Raw genomic sequence first — 16,357 nt, forward strand, 5'->3', positions numbered from 1 at the left:
TGGCCATTAATGGAGACACTGGTCCCTGTGCGCCTGCCCCTCCATGCAGGTCACCGTGCAGCGGCCTTGTACTATGGACAGCGGGGGGCTCTCAGGAAATCCTGGCTCTGCAAGCAAACATGGAGGGCTGGGCACGAGCCCGAGTCTCTCCCCCCCCCCCCACCCCCCACACACACACACACTCCCCCAGGCAGCTTGGTGCTGTCCAGGGTGCTGGCAAAGCCCTCGCTGCTCCCACCTCTCCTTCGCCGTCTGTGCAGCAGAGGGTGCCCTTGGCCACCTGTTCCGCGCCTGCAGCCCTGACTAGGCCCTGCAGGGGCAGCCGCTCCCCCTGGGGTGGGGAGGCAGCGCTGCCTTGGGCTGGGAGAAGGGGCTGTTCTGCTGACACCTCATTGTCCTTATGGCAGTGGCGTGGCATGGTCCAACAACGGTGCTGAGATGGGGAGGGGGGCCCCAGCCACGTGCCTGCACCTGCCCAGGCTTGCATTGTGCAGCGTGTCTGCATGTGCATTGGGCTGTCTGTGTCTGTTTATGGGAGGGGGTGTGAGGCCCGTGTGTGATCCATGCATGGGCATATGACCATGCCTGCGGGTGAGTGTCACTGAGGCCCAGCCTGCTCTGCACCCACAACTTTGGGTGACCCTGCTGCATCAGTCAGGGCTGAGAACTGTCGCTCCCCCGCATACACACTGCGAGGCTGAGCTAGCTGCCGCCTCTGGGGGAGATGGGCTAATGACTGACGAGCCCCTTCCCTCGCTGCAGGAAGCAGCACGCCCTCAGCGTGAGTGCGTGGGGGAGGGAGGGGCATGCCCATGTTTGTACGATTGTGCTCATTTGCTTGTATACGTGCACGTGAGCTAGTGCCTGGCAGATTTGGCTCGTGCACGTGTGTGTGTGTGTGTGCTGCACTATCGGAGAGATGCTCTGGGTTCACACCCCTTCCGGCTGCACCTCCCTTCCTGGCACCCCGGGTTATCTAGCCAGTCCCAGGGTTATTTATTCTGGGCCATTACGGTCTCTAACTGCGCCACTCGCTCACTGCGTTTGCTTCTCAGAGGAGCCCCACTGATTGCTGCTGCTTTTTCAAGTGGCTGAGCTGGCACTGGGGGCCTGAGAACATGCTGGAGGGGAGGTTGGCTCTATTTTCAAAGGCTTTGGTGGGAGTAGTTGAGAGGGGGGTCAGAATGCACTCGCTCCCCCCTCCCCTGCCACCCTGCCCCTGTGCAACACAGAGACCATCCCTACCACCCAGCAGCTGAGAAGCAGCCTCAGAGAGTGAGGTCCTAGGGGTGGGGTTTCAAAGCCTTTATTTAGATCCAGTTGTTGCACAGCTGTCCACTCCCATGTGACCAGGTGCCTCCCCAGGCCCCTTCCCCCTTCTCATTGCAGCAGTCAGCATTAACGTGTGCTAAAATCCACCTTCTCCAGCAGAAAGGCCTCAGTGCGGGGGGGGCTGGCCTGGGGGCCTGGGAGGTTCCTTCCCCTCCTGCACCACTCTGCTTTCAGTGGTTCCTGGGGCTGCCTGGCTCTGCCCTTAGTGAGCCCAAGGCTGGTTTGCTCCTGCTTTTCAGGGAGGCAGGTGAGCAGAACAGGCACCTGGTCTCTTTCACGCTGGAGTCGGGGCCCCAGGCCTGAACGGAGGCTCTGCCGGTGGCCCCATCTCCCAGAGGCAGCGATTGGGCACAGAGGCAGCGATTGGGCACAGTGACAGCAAGGGGCCAGCATGGCCCCACCTCCGGCCTGGGGGCTGAGATGTCTCTGGTGCTGCCCCTGCCGTGGGAGCAGTGGCAGGGTCTGGCAAGGGAAGGGCAAAGCAGCCACAGGTGTGAGCCTGCCCCCTGGAGCGTTAGCTGGTGGCACTGCTCCCCTCGCTGGGCTGCACATCCCACCCAGGCTGGAGAGCCGGCGTTAGGAACCTTGGCTCGTTAATGATCCCTGGCTTCTGAGTAGTGCCCCCTGGAGCTGCGCCCCGTGAGGCCAGTGCCCCAGCAGCAGGCACGCTGGCATGGCAGGATGCTGGGTGTGGAGAGGGGAAGAGATGGGGCTGGCACAGAGGCACTTACTCCACATGTGTAACATACAAGGGGGCTCTCACCTGGGCGGATAGAGCCTGAGTTGTCAGGGGCCAGACTCAGTGGGGGGCAGGGGGCCATGCTTGAGCCCATGGCAGCAGGGCAGGGATGGCTCTCTCGGAGTTCAGGCCAGCCCCTTTGCCCAGCCCTGAGCTATTCCTGTGTGTCTGGGGGCGAGGGGATGTCTCGGAGCTGCATGAGTCTCATGAGTGTTAATGGGGATTCCTCCAGGACAGAAGGAGCTTCTGCCTTCCCAGCCACTGAGGTGCAGCCACTTTTGGGGTGCTGTTTAACAGCTCATAGCAACACCATGATATAGGACACTGAGCAACTGCGACTCCCCATCTTGCTGCTGCTGCCACCAGGCTTGATTTGGGGAGGTGGACGGGGATATCCCCTGAGCTGGGATTTGGGCAGGAGGCCAGGGCTGGCCCTGAATGTGAAGGGGCCATGAGACGTCCAGTGACTGAGGATGGGCCGGGCCGTGGTGTGATGTCTCACGCAGCAGCTCCCAGTGCTCTGTGTGCACTCGGGGTATTGCTAGCGCTGTGCCCAGGTGTCAAGGAGTGTGGGGGGAGACAAGGCCCTGCACCCCCGGCTTCCTGCGATTCACCAGGACTCTCAACCAGCCAGTAAAGCAGAAGGTTTATTTGGGCGACAGGAACACAGTCCAAGACAGGTCTTGCAGGTACAGCCAACAGGACCCCCCCCCCCAGTTAGGTCCATCTTGGGGTCCCAGGGGCGTCTGGGCTCCCCTCCATTACACCAGCCAGCTCCTGAAACTCCAACTCCCTCCAGCCTCTCCCCGGCTCCTCCCCCAGCCTTTGTCCAGTTTCCCAGGCAGAGGTGTCACCTGGCTCCAACCCCATTCCTGGGTTCTCACCTTACATGCTCAGGTATCTTCCCTCAAGGCCAGTCTCCCATCCCCCAGTGCAGATTGTCCCAGCCACACTCCCCACTCAGCATTCAAAGACCACATTAAGAACAGTCCCAGTTCCTCACACCAGGCTCCGCTGGGCAGGGCCCTGCTCAGCATGTGAGGCTGGACACAGCCACAGCCAGGCTGTGGGGGCTGCTGGGGCCCCTTCGCCTGGCTGCAGGACAGAGCCAGGAGGTGCTGGCAGGGGCGGGGGAGCTCAGGGAGGGTGCCGGGGCGGACAGAGCAGGAATCAGGGTGCCCAGCGGTGAGGTGGCTGACATGGGCTGTGGTGTGCTGCTGTGTGGGAAGCCAGCAGCAGTGGGGGTGTGCGTGTGTGTGGTGAGGGGGTTGTGCTGGGGGGGTGTGAGTGCAGGGGGTATAGGGATTGATCCTGCTTTGAGCAGCGGGTTGGACTAAATGACCTCCTGAGGTCCCTTCCAACCCTGAGATTCTATGGTAGGGTGTGTGAGTGTGCTGGGGTGTGTGCAGAGAGTATTGTGTGTGTAGTGTGGTGTGGGAGGGGTTGTGCAGGAGGTATAGTGGGGGGCACACGGGGGCAGTGTGTGTGTGTTGTGCAGGGGGTGTAATGTGTTTAGATTGTGCTGTACGGTATGGTATGTGTGTATAGGTTCTGCGGGGGGATAGTGTGGGTGTGTGTAGGTGGGTTGTGCAGAGGGTAAAGTGTGGGTGGTATGTGTGCAGAGGGCAGAGTATGTGCATGTAGGTTGTGCTGGGGGTATACTGTGTGGATGGGATGTTGTGCAGGGAGCTATAGTGTGTTTGTGGAGGGGGGTTCTGCAGGGAGGTGTGTATGGGGTAGTGTTTGTATAGGTTGTGCCAGAGGGTATTTGTGGGAATTTTGCAGGTGTATAGTGTGTGTGTGTGTGTGATGGGCTTGTGCAAGGGTTATATAGTGTGGGTAGAGGAGTTTTGCAGGGGGTATAGTGTGTGTTGGGGGGGTTGTGCAGGGTACATAGTGTGGGGGGGATTGTGCTGGGGCGTAGTGTGTGTGTGTGTGTAGGTGGGTTGTGAAGGAGGGTACAGTGGCAGGTTGTGTAGGATGTATAGGGTTATGCAGGGGGATTGTGTGTGTCTGTAGGAATATAGAATGGTGCAGAGGGTATAGTGTGTGTGTGTGGGTATAGTGTTTGTGTGTTGTGCTGGAGGGTATAATGTGGGGGGCTGTTGAAAGGGGATTGTGTGGGTTGCGAAGGAGTGTATAGTGGAGAGTAGGGTGTATAGTGTGTGTGTATATAGGGTTGTGCAGAGGTATTGTGCGTGTCTGTGTGGAGTGTTGTGCAGGGGATACAATGTGTGTGTATAGGATAATGCAGAGGATATAGTATGTGTGTAGGGTGTGCAGAGTACATACAGTGTGTGTGTCTTGGATGATGCAGAAGATATAGTGTGTGTGTTTGTGGGTGTGTAGGGTTGTGTAGGGGTGTAAGGTTGTGCAGGTGGTAGTGTGTGGAGCAGGCTTGTGCAGCTGTGTATGCAGAAAGTAGTGTGTGTGTCTATGCAGGGGTGTACAGTGTGTGTGTGTGGAGGGTCGTGGAGTGGGTACAGTGTGTGTGTGTCTGTGTAAGATTTACAGTGGGTACAGTGTGTGTGAATAGCATGCAGGGGATATACTATGTGTGTGTAGGGTTGTGCAGGGGGTACAGTGTGTTTGTGCATGTGTGTAGGAATATAGTGTGTGTGTGGGGGGGGTTGTGCAGGGCTGTATAGTTGGGGGCTGGGCGGGTCGGTGCTTGGCAGCCACATAACCCGATACTCTGCTCCCACACCAATTGATTTCCCTGCTGGGCCCGTCCTGGCCTCTCACTCCCCCCCCCCCCCCGCCCAGCCTGGCAGGCGCCCCAGGAGCCGAGCTGGGCCGAGTGGGCGCTGCCCTGGGGCACAGAACAAGGGCTGCCAGTATCCCTTCCCTCCCTCCACTCACCCGCCTCCCCCTGGGAACAATCCACAGGCTTGTTGGGTTCACGCTGCCTGGGGGTTGTGGTCAATGGGTTCCAAACACGCCCAGCCCCCCTCCTGGTCTGTGCAGCCCCCCTAAATATGCCCAGGCTCTCCCACATTTTGTGTAATCCCCCCAAACATGCGCACCTCACCCCCCCCATTTTGTACAGCTCCCTCTCTCCAGTTGGATGCTGTGATGCCCAGTGTGTAGGTTTGTGATACTGCCCTGGAGAAGCTCACAGCAGCGCCGGGTTGGGGACCAGCTGTGGCCTAGAGGAGAGCGCTCCCTGCTTGTGGCTCCTTGTGCTGATGGTGCTAACCCTCCAGGAGCGGGTCTGGCTGGGGCCGAGACCCCATTGGTGATGGTGTGACAGGGGGCTGGGGTCTCTGTACCCATGAGAAATGGCTGGTGCTGGTGAGGCTCCCGTGAGTGAATGGCTGTCACCAGCCCCGCTCAGCTAATGGGCTCCCTGGTGCCCAGTGGAGACGTGGAGTTAATGGCTCCCTGGGCAGCTCCTCGCCAGCTGCTCCAGGTGGTTCCCTGCTTCAGGGGCCCTGCGAGGCACGGCTGGGTTGCTGGGTGACACTTACCCATTGGCAGAGCCAGGGCCTGCCCTGTCTGTGCTGGCTGGAGCCGGGCAAAGTTTGGGCGGGACAGAAGCTGGAGGGGGCGGGGGAGGCAGCGAGGCGAGGCCGGTAGCGTAACTGGCTCTGGACTCTGCAGCTGCAGCAGCCGGCGATCGGGACAGGCTGTCACTGGCGTCCCCAGCTCCAACAGCTGGCCTGCCCGCGCCTGCCGGCATGAGCGCCAGGAAGCGGAGCTTCACCTTTGGAGCCTACGGAGGGTAGGTGCCCCCGCACAGGGCCACTCGCCTGGGATCGCTGCACCCAGGGAGCACCCGGCATCTGTGGGAAGGGAGGGGTCCCTGAGACCCACACACATGAGAGCAACGGAGCTGGGCAGAATGGACGGGGGCTGGGCAAAGTTGCTCATGCAGTTCTGTCTGTGCCCCCACTCTCAACCTGCAGCCCCCTGCTACCCCAGACCTGGGCTCCCCACAGCCAGTGCCCTTCACTTCCAACCCACAGCCCCCTTCTAACCCAGACTTGAGCTCCCCCAGCAACTCTGCTGGTACCCCTCAATCCTGACTCGCAGCCCCCTTCCTATCCCAGCCCTTTGCTCCCCACACACAGCTCTGCTGGCACCCCTTAATCTTGACCTGCAGCCCTGGGCTCCCCCCCCCCAGCTCTGCGAGTCCTGATCTCCAGCCTATTTCCTGCCTGCTTTACTAGTCCAGTTCTGGCCACCCTTCCCCTGGTTCTGTGATCTTCCTGTGCTGCTGCCCTGCGGCAGTACCTGCTATTCCAGCTCTGCCCCTGCACTCTTGGTCAGGTCCGTACCTGTGTGGCTCAGACAGGTGGGGGTGGGGGTGTCTCTTGCTTGACAGTGCAGGTGTTTGCACACACTAGGGAGCTAGACAGCAAGAGCCTGTGAGCTCTCTGCACTGGGTGCAAGGGGCTGGGCATGGGCCGGGGGGTCTGGCTCACAGCCCCTGGGGACTAAGGACAGACAATTTGTGAGAGACAAGCAGGAGAATGAGTGTGGGATGTGCCCATGCACCCAGAGCTCAGAAGAGAAGCAGGGATTGTACCACTCAGCAGTCTCCCTCCAGGCAAGGAAGCTGCCCATATAGGGAGAGCCCACGACTCAGCAGCAGGACTCCTGGGTTCTATTCTCTGCATGGCCACTGGCTCACCATGTAGCCATCGGCAAGTTCCTTTTCTGGGCCCCAGTTTCCCCGCTCAGACACTTATCTATCTATCTATCTATCTATCTATCTATGAAGCTATATCTATCTCATAGAACTGGAAGGGACCCTCAAAGGTCATTGAGTCCAGCCCCCTGCCTTCACTAGCAGGACCAAGTACTGATTTTGCCCCAGGTCCCTAAGTGGCCCCTGAAGGATTGAACTCACAACCCTGGGTTTAGCAGGCCAATGCTCAAACCACTGAGCTATCCCTCCCCCCTTGCCTTCCTCATTCCCTCCTCTTGGTGCCCCTGGGCTGGAGGGTGCTGGCAATGCGGTGGGTGGGCATCATGCATTGAGAAGAGACCATGCTGATGACCTAGTCTGAGCACCAAACCAGTAGGTTAGTGACGGCTGGGGAATATAACCTAGGAGTCCTGCCTCTCAGCCCCTGCTCTAACCACTGGACCCCACTCCCTGCCTAGATTCAGTCCCTCTTCCCAACCACCCCATCTGAGGTTGCCTCCTCTCTGGGCAGGTGTCCCCGCTTGGTGGGAGTCAGCCGTGAACAGGCCCAGATAGAGGAGGGCGCTTGCTGGGGTGGAGGGCTCAGCTGAGGTTTGGGGGTGCGCCTCAGGCTTGGGGGGCTGTGGGAAGTGCTGGTGTCAGAGTCAAAGAGAATTTTTAAACCTCCTTCTGCATCTGCCCTCCAAAGACTGAGCGCTAGCTCCAGCCCTGCATGTCCCTCAGATGCTCGCTCTCTCTCTCACGGGGCGGGGGGCATTCTGTAGAAATTCAGCTCGGCAAACTCGTTTCACTTGCAACCTGGGTCAGGATTCAAACCCAGGTCCTTGCAAGAGAAAGGGGGGGAGGGTGTTCGGTTTGGCCCCACCCCCTAGTTCTTGGGAGGGGTCTGAGAGCAGGGCAAGGAGCTGCCTATAGAGATAACAGGAAGGTCCCTTGTGGCTGCACCGTTCTCCCAGAGGCTGGGGCCGTGGCGGGGGAGGGTTTGCTGTGGGTTCAGGAGGGGATGGGGTCGCGTGCTGTGGTGAGCGCGTCCCAGCTGTGAACGGAGATGGCGGCTGATGACGGGGCAATTGGCCAGCGTCAGAATGTGGGTCCCAGCAGCGGGCTAGGACCTGGCCCTGCAGAGTCAGCTGGGGGCAGGCTCGGAGCTCAGCAGTGGACTGAGGTTGGAGGGGCTGGTAGACTTGCAGTGAGCCAGTAATCATGATGGCACTGGGTGCTCAGACCCTGCTGTACCCACCACAGCGCCGGCCAGACACGGATTAACCCCCTGCCCTCATGAGCCATTAACCAGCACTGCACAGGGCAATTGGCAATGGAACAGTACGAGGGGCCCTGGCAGAGCTGGGGGGGGCAGGGATGAAGGGGCTTGGCAGAGCTGGGAGCAGGGTGGCGCTGTGGGCGGGGGATGGAGGGGCCCAGCAGAGCTGGGGGGGGCAGGGCGGGGCTAGCCGGGCGCTGCAGATCAGGACTGTGGGGCGCTGGCCGAGCTGCGTGGTCCATGCAGCACTTGCCTGCCCTGGCTCAGGGGGCCGCCTGCCCCGATGCTGTTTGCGGTGATTTCCTCCTGCTGAATCATGGCTCTCGTTCAGCACATGGGCCCTGGCAGGGAGCCGGGACTGGGCTGCCCACGGGGCTGGACAATGGGCCTGCTGCCTCGAGGCTGAGGGGCTTGGGCCCAGCGTTATGGGAGAGTCACTTCCAAGCCCTGTGACACCTGGACGAGGAGTACTGTGCCTCCTGGGGCTGGAGCCAGTCTGGGAGCCAGGGGGCTGGAGGATACTCATCAGGTGGCCTGGGGAGATCTGGCTGGAGGAGGCCAGTGTGTGCAGGGCAGTGGGCTGGGGCGGGTCTGTGCACTGGAGGAGATGGGGGCTCTGAAGTGTGTGGGGGAGATCAGGGTCTGTGCTCTGGAGGATTGAGGGGAAATTCGGGGATGGGGGGCTGTGCTTGTGGGGGGGAGGTGCTGTGCTGGGGGGGATGGGGGGCTGTGCTGGGGGATGGGAGGCTATGTTAAATGCAGGGCAGTACAGCCAGTGGGCTAAAACAACAGGTTCCTGCCAGGTCAGCCCTGGCCTGTGATCAGTTGGTGGCCTTGAGCCTTTAGACCCTGCATCTCGCCCTCATTCCCGATGCGCCCCGCAGGCACCGGCACTTGGGCTGGGGACTCTTGTCTGCCAGGATGGGGCTCCAGCCGCCCCTTGAGCCTGGAGGTGCAGCATCAGTTCCCAGCGCCCGCCTGTGTCTGGCCCCAGCGCCCATGGCCCCAGCCGTGCTGCTCCCTGGAAAGGTGCTGCCAGCATACACACTGCAGCGCCAGCCCCTGGCTAGGGACTGGGGCAGAGCTGGGGACATGGGAAAATAATCGCTGCAGTGCCAGGGATTGATTGCCTCTTGTGTGGCCACTGGGGGCTGGGTGGGCCTGGCCCAAACCCTCCAGCATCTGGATGTCTCCAAAGGCTGGTGGGTCCCAGACAGGGAACCTCAGGACCCCATCCCTAAATGTTGCAGGCTCTGGCTTGCTGCCTGGAAGTGCCTGGGTGCGGCCCTTCCCCTGCAGGGCAGGGACCCCACACTTGTGCTGTGACTCCAAGGGCCTGTCCCAGAGCCCACCCTCTGCAATGAAGGTGCTGGAGACACCGAGCAGGCAACAGTGGATTAAGGGGTGCTGCTGGATTTGCACAAAGGTGGGTTGCTCCCATCGCTGAGCACTGGGGCCGGTGCTGCTGCCCCGTGACCGTGTGCGGTGGGGCATGTGCAGACACACCCACTGGGAGCTGTAGCGTTTCACCTCTGTGTTGCTTTGAACCCTGCCCTGGTCAGCAGAGAGCCCTGGGCCGGCCCAGGCGTGTCTGACCACAGCTGAGATGCCACAAGTTGTTTGGGGCTCAGACTGGCCTTATCAGTGCGGGTACTACTCGGTCCCTTGTTCGCGAGGTGCAAGCTGATTGGACAGCCCTGGCCTGGCCTCCTGGCCCTGCCTCGCCCGCCGGGCTCAGCCCCACCAATGGGGAACTGGCACCCTTCCTTGGGCAGGCACCTGGCAGGTCTTGTTCCCCCATTGCACAAAGGTGGCTGGAAATCCCATCTCTTGGGGTGGAGGCGGGAGGGATTCTACTCTGGGAGTGGCTCTGAGCTTGCCCCCACTGTAGAGCTGGTGTTACAAGGGCTGGGGAATGGAGAGAGACACAGGCCTGGGACTGGCAAGGGCAAGAACTGGCTCCCTGGGAGCTCCCCCAGCCAGCGCTCCTATCTATCCCTGCTGTGCCTCTGCTGAGAGATGTTAGAGCTAGACTGGGGTTGACGCTGACTCCATTGTCTACAACGCCCCCTAGTTACCAGGCCAGACCCCTGGATAGGCCTGGCCAGAGACCTGCCCACAGTAATCCCTAGGGCAGAGCTTTGAGAACAGTCAGAGATGGAGAATCCATCACGACCCCGGTGAATTGGTCCAATGCTTAATTACTGTCACTGGTAAAAATGTTCGCCTTAGTCTGAACGTGTCTAGCCTCAGCTTCCAGCCACTGGGTCAGGTCAGACCTGTCGCTGCCAGACTGACAAGCCCCTTATGAAATATTTGTTCCCCACGTAAGTACTTACAGGCTGGGATCAAGTCACCCCCGAACCTTCTCTTTGTTAGGCTAAATGGATGGAGCTCCGTGAGTCAGTCACTATACAGCAGGTTTTCTAACCCTTTAATCATTCCCCTGGCTCTTCTCTGACCCCTCTCCAGTTTATCAGCATCCTCCTTGAGCTGTGGCTGGATGCCAGCAGCAGGCACCCCAGTGCCAAGCACAGAGGTAAAATAACCTCTCGACTCCTACTCGAGATATTTGAATGCATAACCCAGGTCCCTGATTACCCTTTTGGCCAGGGTGTTGCCCTGGGAGCTCGTGTTCAGCTGATCATTCCCCATGACCCCCAGTCTTGTTCTGAAGGGCTGGGAATGGAGCCAGGCTAGGCGGGGCTGGGGGAGAAATGAAAATTCACCCTCATCTGGTTGGAATGTGTTTACTGCTCTGGGGCCGGGCTCACAGTGCATTAGTTGCCAGGATACCCTCTGTACATCGCCAGGCCGCGGGGGCTCAGGCACATTAGCACGTACCTGCCTCTCCAGGGCACCTTGCCTTGCAAACACCAGAAGGGCTCCTCCATGCACCAGGTGGGGTGCGGACTGTCGCCTAGGCAACTGCTGAGCACAGCTGCGCAATGCCTCGCACCAAGGCTACCCCCCTCCCACACATGTGCACCTTGGCACTTGTGGGCACAGCCCCACACGCTGAACTCACTGGAGTGAGCTCTGGGGCACTGCTGGGGAGTGACGGTTGTTAGGGTGCATTTTAGTCACTGCCCCGTGCCAGCTGGCACGCTGCGACTGCCCAGTCCAAGGGGCTCTCCCAGTTTATCCACCTCCCCGAAGGCAGTAGCTAGGTTGAGGGAAGAACCTAGCGCTGTCTACACGGTGGTTAGGTGGGTTTCACTGCATCACTCAGGGTGGATTTGTCACACCCCTGTGCGATCTCGCCGTGTCGGCCTCACTTAGATCTGGAGCTAGACTCCAGAGCTCCTGCCTGCCAGCTCCGGCCACTGCACTGCACTGCCAGCTCCTTGCTCTTCGTACAGTGTCTCCAGCCCCAGCCCTGCCCAGCACACGCTGCACTGCCCACTCAGTGCTAATGACAGAGGAATTGGCGCACCCGTAACACCCTCCTTTGCCTGTCTTGCTGCCTGACCAAGTGTCCACGGCACTTCCGGGACTGGGAAACGTTGCCACGCTTCTGTTAGCTGAGCTCAGCTGGCGTTATTGTGACCTGCCCCCAGTTCAGCATCAGTCTCTTCAGTCAAGAGTGAGACCAGTAGCGACAGCTAATCCCTCTGCCACCTTGCAGCTGGGGGGCTTTGGGCTGATGCCTGATGCATATGAGGAAAGCTGCCCCAGTTTAACTGCACTGAGCTAGTTAAATGGAGAAATCTCTTCCCCAGCTGTGCCCAGTGTTTGCAGAGGGCCTGAGTCTGTTACAACCCCACTAGAGAGCTGCAGCAACTCCTGCTTTTAGCTTTGGAGTCCCCGATCAGTTTTCAGTGTCAGCCACTCACACATGCATGCACTGAACCTGGTTTAACCCTTGTATAAATCAGTTTAACTTAATGGGGTTATTCACTGATGCAAGCTGAAGTGCCGTCAGCTACGGTTAAGCCAGTTTAAGTGCATCAGCATTAAGGAGTTTGCCCCAATTTCAGTGCATTGATTTAGTTAAATTGTTGTCTCTTTTCTCATCTAGACCAGGCCTAAGCTTCCGGTCCGGAGTCAAGAGCCCTGCCTGGGAAAGAGAAGGGCCCCCTCCCAGGAGGCAGCCAGCAATCCCCAGAGACCCAGACCAAAGAGGCTAGGAAGAGCTTCGTTACCTTAAAACAAAACTCTGATTTGGGATTTAACCCTTCCTCTGGGTGTTCAGCCCCCAGAGCCCTACAGGAGAATCTGGAAGTGAAACTGACTAGAAACAAACTGGAAACTCACTAGTCTGGTTATTGACTGAGACCAGGAAGATGCAGCCAGAGGGCATGGAGAAGAGGAAATGAGGGGCCAGATTTTCAGCTGGTGAGAATTGGCTGTAACACAAGTGAAGTCAATGGGCTTGAACCCCAGCTGGTGTGAATTGCTGCTGCTTCACTGAAGTCAATGGCACAATGCTGATTTCTACCAGCTAAGGATCTGGCCCTCCAAGTTTAAAATTCTCCCCATTTTCATGAAGGCCCAGGCCAGGCTGGCTTGGGGGCTGTTCCAAGCCCCTTTGGGGTTTGCCTCAGCGCCTTGGCTCAGCATATCGCTTCCCTGCTGTGTTTTGCAGCACGCTGGCTGCTGTGCCTAGGGTGACCAGACAGCAAGTGTGAAAAATCGGGACGGGGGGGTAATAGCGGCCTATATAAGAAAAAGACCCAAAAATTGGGACTGTCCCTATACAATTGGAACATCTGGTCACCCTAGCTGTGCCTCATGCCAGAGGTGGCTGCGTTTCAGGCGGTCTGTGTCTCAGTCGTGGGGCGGGGCGGGTTCCTCCCAGGTGAAACAGCCTCTGGAGACGAGCTTGCTGCTGGGGGAAGCAGTGTCCATGGTGTGTTTCCAGACAGTGTCTTGTTTAAGCCAGACCCAGGGCTGCACAGGAAGCTGCCTGATGCCTGAGCTGGCTGGACAGGTTCCAGGACACAAGACTTGTTTTTACCCCTGCTCTGAAGACAGATTGGGCTGCAGGCAGTGGAACGGGGGAGGGGCAGGGACTGGCTTTTTGTTGGGGTTTGCACGGCACCGAACTCAATGGGGGCCTGGATCATGATTGTGGCCTTTATGTGCCCCCTCAACATACCCAGTAATAATGGCTCGCCAGGCTCTCCGGACTGAATGAGACTGGGCCAGGATCCCACCCAGGCACCATTCTGCCCAGCTCCCTGCCCCTGCCTCTCCCCTGCTGCTGCTGGCGGCTCCAGGGCGTGTTTGAGAGGTTCCCCCCGGATGGTGGGAAGTTCTGGGGGAAGGGAACAGGGTAGAGTGGGGGGCTGTGAAGGGTCTGGATGAATGGTGGCTAATAATAAGCAGGCCTGGCCATCCAGCCCTTTCTCCAAGACGGTCCCAAGCACCAGCCACAATTCAATAGGGTCCAATCCTGGGAGTGCTCACTGTGGTCAGTGGGCGTGAAGGGTGTGGGGTAGGGAGCGTGGGATTGGCCTGGAGGGGTCCCAGCACCTCAAGCTGTGGGGTCATGGGGAGAATGCTTGGCCTTTCCAAAGCCCTCTAGCCCTGCTGAGCTGAGTCCTGCCCGATGCCAGGGCCTGGGAGCTGGCTCTCTGGGCCTGCTTCTCCCTGGTGCTGGTGCCCTCTCTGCCTGGGTTCGCGGCTTCTCTCTGCCAGCTTGGCTGATTGGGCCTGAGGTTTGTTCCCTCCAGCTCACTGCCTCCTCCGCTCAGCTCAGCTCAGCTCCACCACACGGTGCAGCTGGCTACAGGCCTGGCGTGGATCACTCTTCTCCCTGCTTGGTTCCCACTGCCTGCAAGACACTCTCCCCTGTGGCTCCCCGAGTCCCATTCGCCCCCTGGTGCTGCCCTGCGTGGCTAGCCCTGACTGCCCATCCCCTCACACACAAGCGAGAGAGCATTCTCTGCAGCTGTCTGCCCCTCCCTGCCTGCTCTCCAGGTCTCCAGACACAGCTCCCCTTCCTCGCAGCCCCGATGTCCCCCTGGAGGCCGTTGGTCACCAGCCGGGTGATGTGGATGGATGAGGGAGCCCTGCAGGCTGGAGGGGCCCTTGTCCCCTAGGGACATGGCCACCCGTCTAACTGGCTTCTCCATCTTGTTTTTCAGGGTGGACAAGTCATTCATCTATCACAGACACCTCCGGTGAGTAGGTGACGGCCCTGTGGTCCTTGCTGCATCCTGGAGGAGGCCGGGGTGGAGTGGGGACAGATGGGGCTCTCTGAGGCATGGGGCGGCCAGGGGCTCAGGCTGTCGGGGGTGCGGGGAGGCTGTGAGTGTTGTGGCTCTCAGGGCAGTTTCTGGAGCCCTCACTTGGAAGGACAGAGAGATATTAGCAAGAGGCCTAGCCCACCCAGGGTTGTGGGGCACAGCGATGGGGTGGGCTTAGAGCCACGCGTGGGGGGCTGCAGGGAGCTGGGGTGGGCTCAGAGCCAGCTGCCGGGGGCGCAGGGAGGGGCTGGGACTAGTTACTCAGGACACGACATGAGGAGCTGAGTTGGCTCTAGAATGGCTGAGCTGAAGGATTCCAGTGACAATTGTTCTGCCCCTGGCTAATGGGAGCTGCAGTAGAGCAGATGTCCTGAGGCTATGCCAGGGGCCCTGAGGATCCCGTGGGATCCTGGGTCTTAATGCCACTGTTTGTGCGGAATGAGCAGGGGCCGGGTTTCCAAACATGCAGCCAGCACTCAGGGATAGGTGGTAGGTGCTTGCCTGGCTCAGTGCCCGCAGTGACCTGCCTGTGGCAGTGTGTGGGGCAGGGCAGGGTTGGAGTGAAGGGAGGGGCAGGACAAGGATTTCTAGGACCAAGTTCGTAGCTGGAGTCTGGACGTGAGGGCCAGGGGCACATCCCCTGCAGGGCTCCTGCAGCGGGGCCAAAGCAGCCGGAGAGCCGACAATGGGCACTTAGCTCCCTGGCCACCTCCCAGATGCTCTGGGTGCCTGGGCGGTGCCAAGCTGAAAGGGGCATTGTCCCTGTGAGAGGGATGCTGCCAGCTTGGCAGAGTCTGGCATTGGCATGGGCCTGAGGGGCATTGGCCACATTGGGTCCTGGCAGGTTCCTGTGACATGCGCTGTACAGGGCAGGAGGTGGCCTCCAGAGGGCAGGGCTCGGCTTGGGGCCTGGGTGCACGCTGACCCGCACCAGCTGCATGTCAGCCCCTGAGCCTAGCATTGCATTGGCCCTATGGGGGCCGGACCAGGCAGCCATTAGGTGGCACCGTAGAGCTGGAGTGTTGATGTCGCGGAGCCCCAGGGGAGCCAAGGGGCAGCTTGCTCTGGGTTTTTAACCGCATAGTACCCTCCTCCCCCGCAGCGCATGGGGGAGGCTTTAGCTTCGCCATTGGTGACGGTCTCCTGCCTTGGAACGGGAGCTGCAGACTCTGAGCTCCCAGGGCTCCCTGAAGCACCACAGAGCCACTCAGAGGGGAGAAAGGGCTGCCTAGTGGCCAGAGCACTAGCTAAGACTTGGGAAATCCTCAGCACTGCCACAGCCTTCCCGTGTGACCTCGGGCCTGTCCCTTAGCCTCTCTGCTGCAGTTGCCATCTGTACAGTGGGGTAACAGCTATGCCCTGCTATTAGTGAGGCGCTCGGATACCATAATCCTAGGGCTGGATAAGTACTTGCGCTAGGAAGAGATTCTCTCCCTCCCCCCTCCGCAGCAATGGCATCAGCTGGGCCTGGAGCTCTGCTGGATCAGGGCACTGGGCTCTAGAACTCAGAGTGCTTTGAATGGGGGGGGTTAGGTTGGTGTTATCTGACCCCCAGTTCCCAGCTGGAGGAGGCGAGACACAGGGACAGGAGGCGGGCCTGGCCCCATAGGCAGTCAGTGAGTCACCAGGCCCAGATGGGATTCACCCAAGAGTTCTGAAGAACTCAAATGTGAAATTGCAGAACTACTAACTGTGGTTTGTAACCTATCATTTAAATCAGCTTCATACCAGATGACTGGAGGACAGCTAATGTGATGCCAATTTTTAAAAAGGGCTCCAAACGTGACCCCGGCAATTACAGGCCTGACTTCAGTACCGGGCAAACTGGTTGAAACTAGAACAAAATTATCAGACAGTTAGATGAACATAATTTGTTGGGGAAGAGTCAACGTGGTTTTTGTAAAGGGAAATCATGCCTCACCAATCTACTAGAATTCCTTGAGGGGGTCAACAAGCATGTGGCCAGGGGGAAATAGTGTGCTTACATTTTCAGAAAGCCTTTGACAAGGTCCCTCACCAAAGGCTCTTAAGCAAAGTAAGCTGTCATGGGATAAGAGGGAAGGTCCTCTCATGGATTGGTAACTGGTTAAAAGATAGGAAACAAATGGTAGCAATAAATGGTCAGTTTTCAGACTGGAGAGAGGTAAATAGTGGTGTCCCCCAGGGGTCTGTACTGG

At 59.2% G+C, this 16,357-nt stretch overlaps 1 protein-coding gene across 8 annotated transcripts in view; it reads left to right on the plus strand.

Moving 5' to 3' along the window:
- Nucleotides 1-16,357, plus strand: part of RAP1GAP (RAP1 GTPase activating protein) — a 200,268-nt gene that overhangs the window by 12,547 nt on the left and 171,364 nt on the right. For 3 of the 8 annotated variants that reach the window (XM_005281706.3, XM_005281712.3, XM_065575355.1), the window contains one exon: nucleotides 14,079-14,114. The exons of 3 other annotated variants lie outside the window; for them this stretch is intronic. In XM_005281706.3, coding sequence (XP_005281763.2) covers nucleotides 14,079-14,114 — 36 coding nt within the window. Of the gene's footprint in view, nucleotides 1-5,656; nucleotides 5,796-12,007; nucleotides 12,325-14,078; nucleotides 14,115-16,357 lie in introns of those variants that run through there. 2 more of the 8 variants (XM_042856255.2, XM_042856254.2) reach the window with 2 other exon arrangements.

The sequence above is a fragment of the Chrysemys picta genome, chromosome 21 (assembly GCF_011386835.1).
Source record: "Chrysemys picta bellii isolate R12L10 chromosome 21, ASM1138683v2, whole genome shotgun sequence".
Classification (NCBI taxonomy): Eukaryota; Metazoa; Chordata; order Testudines; family Emydidae; genus Chrysemys; species Chrysemys picta.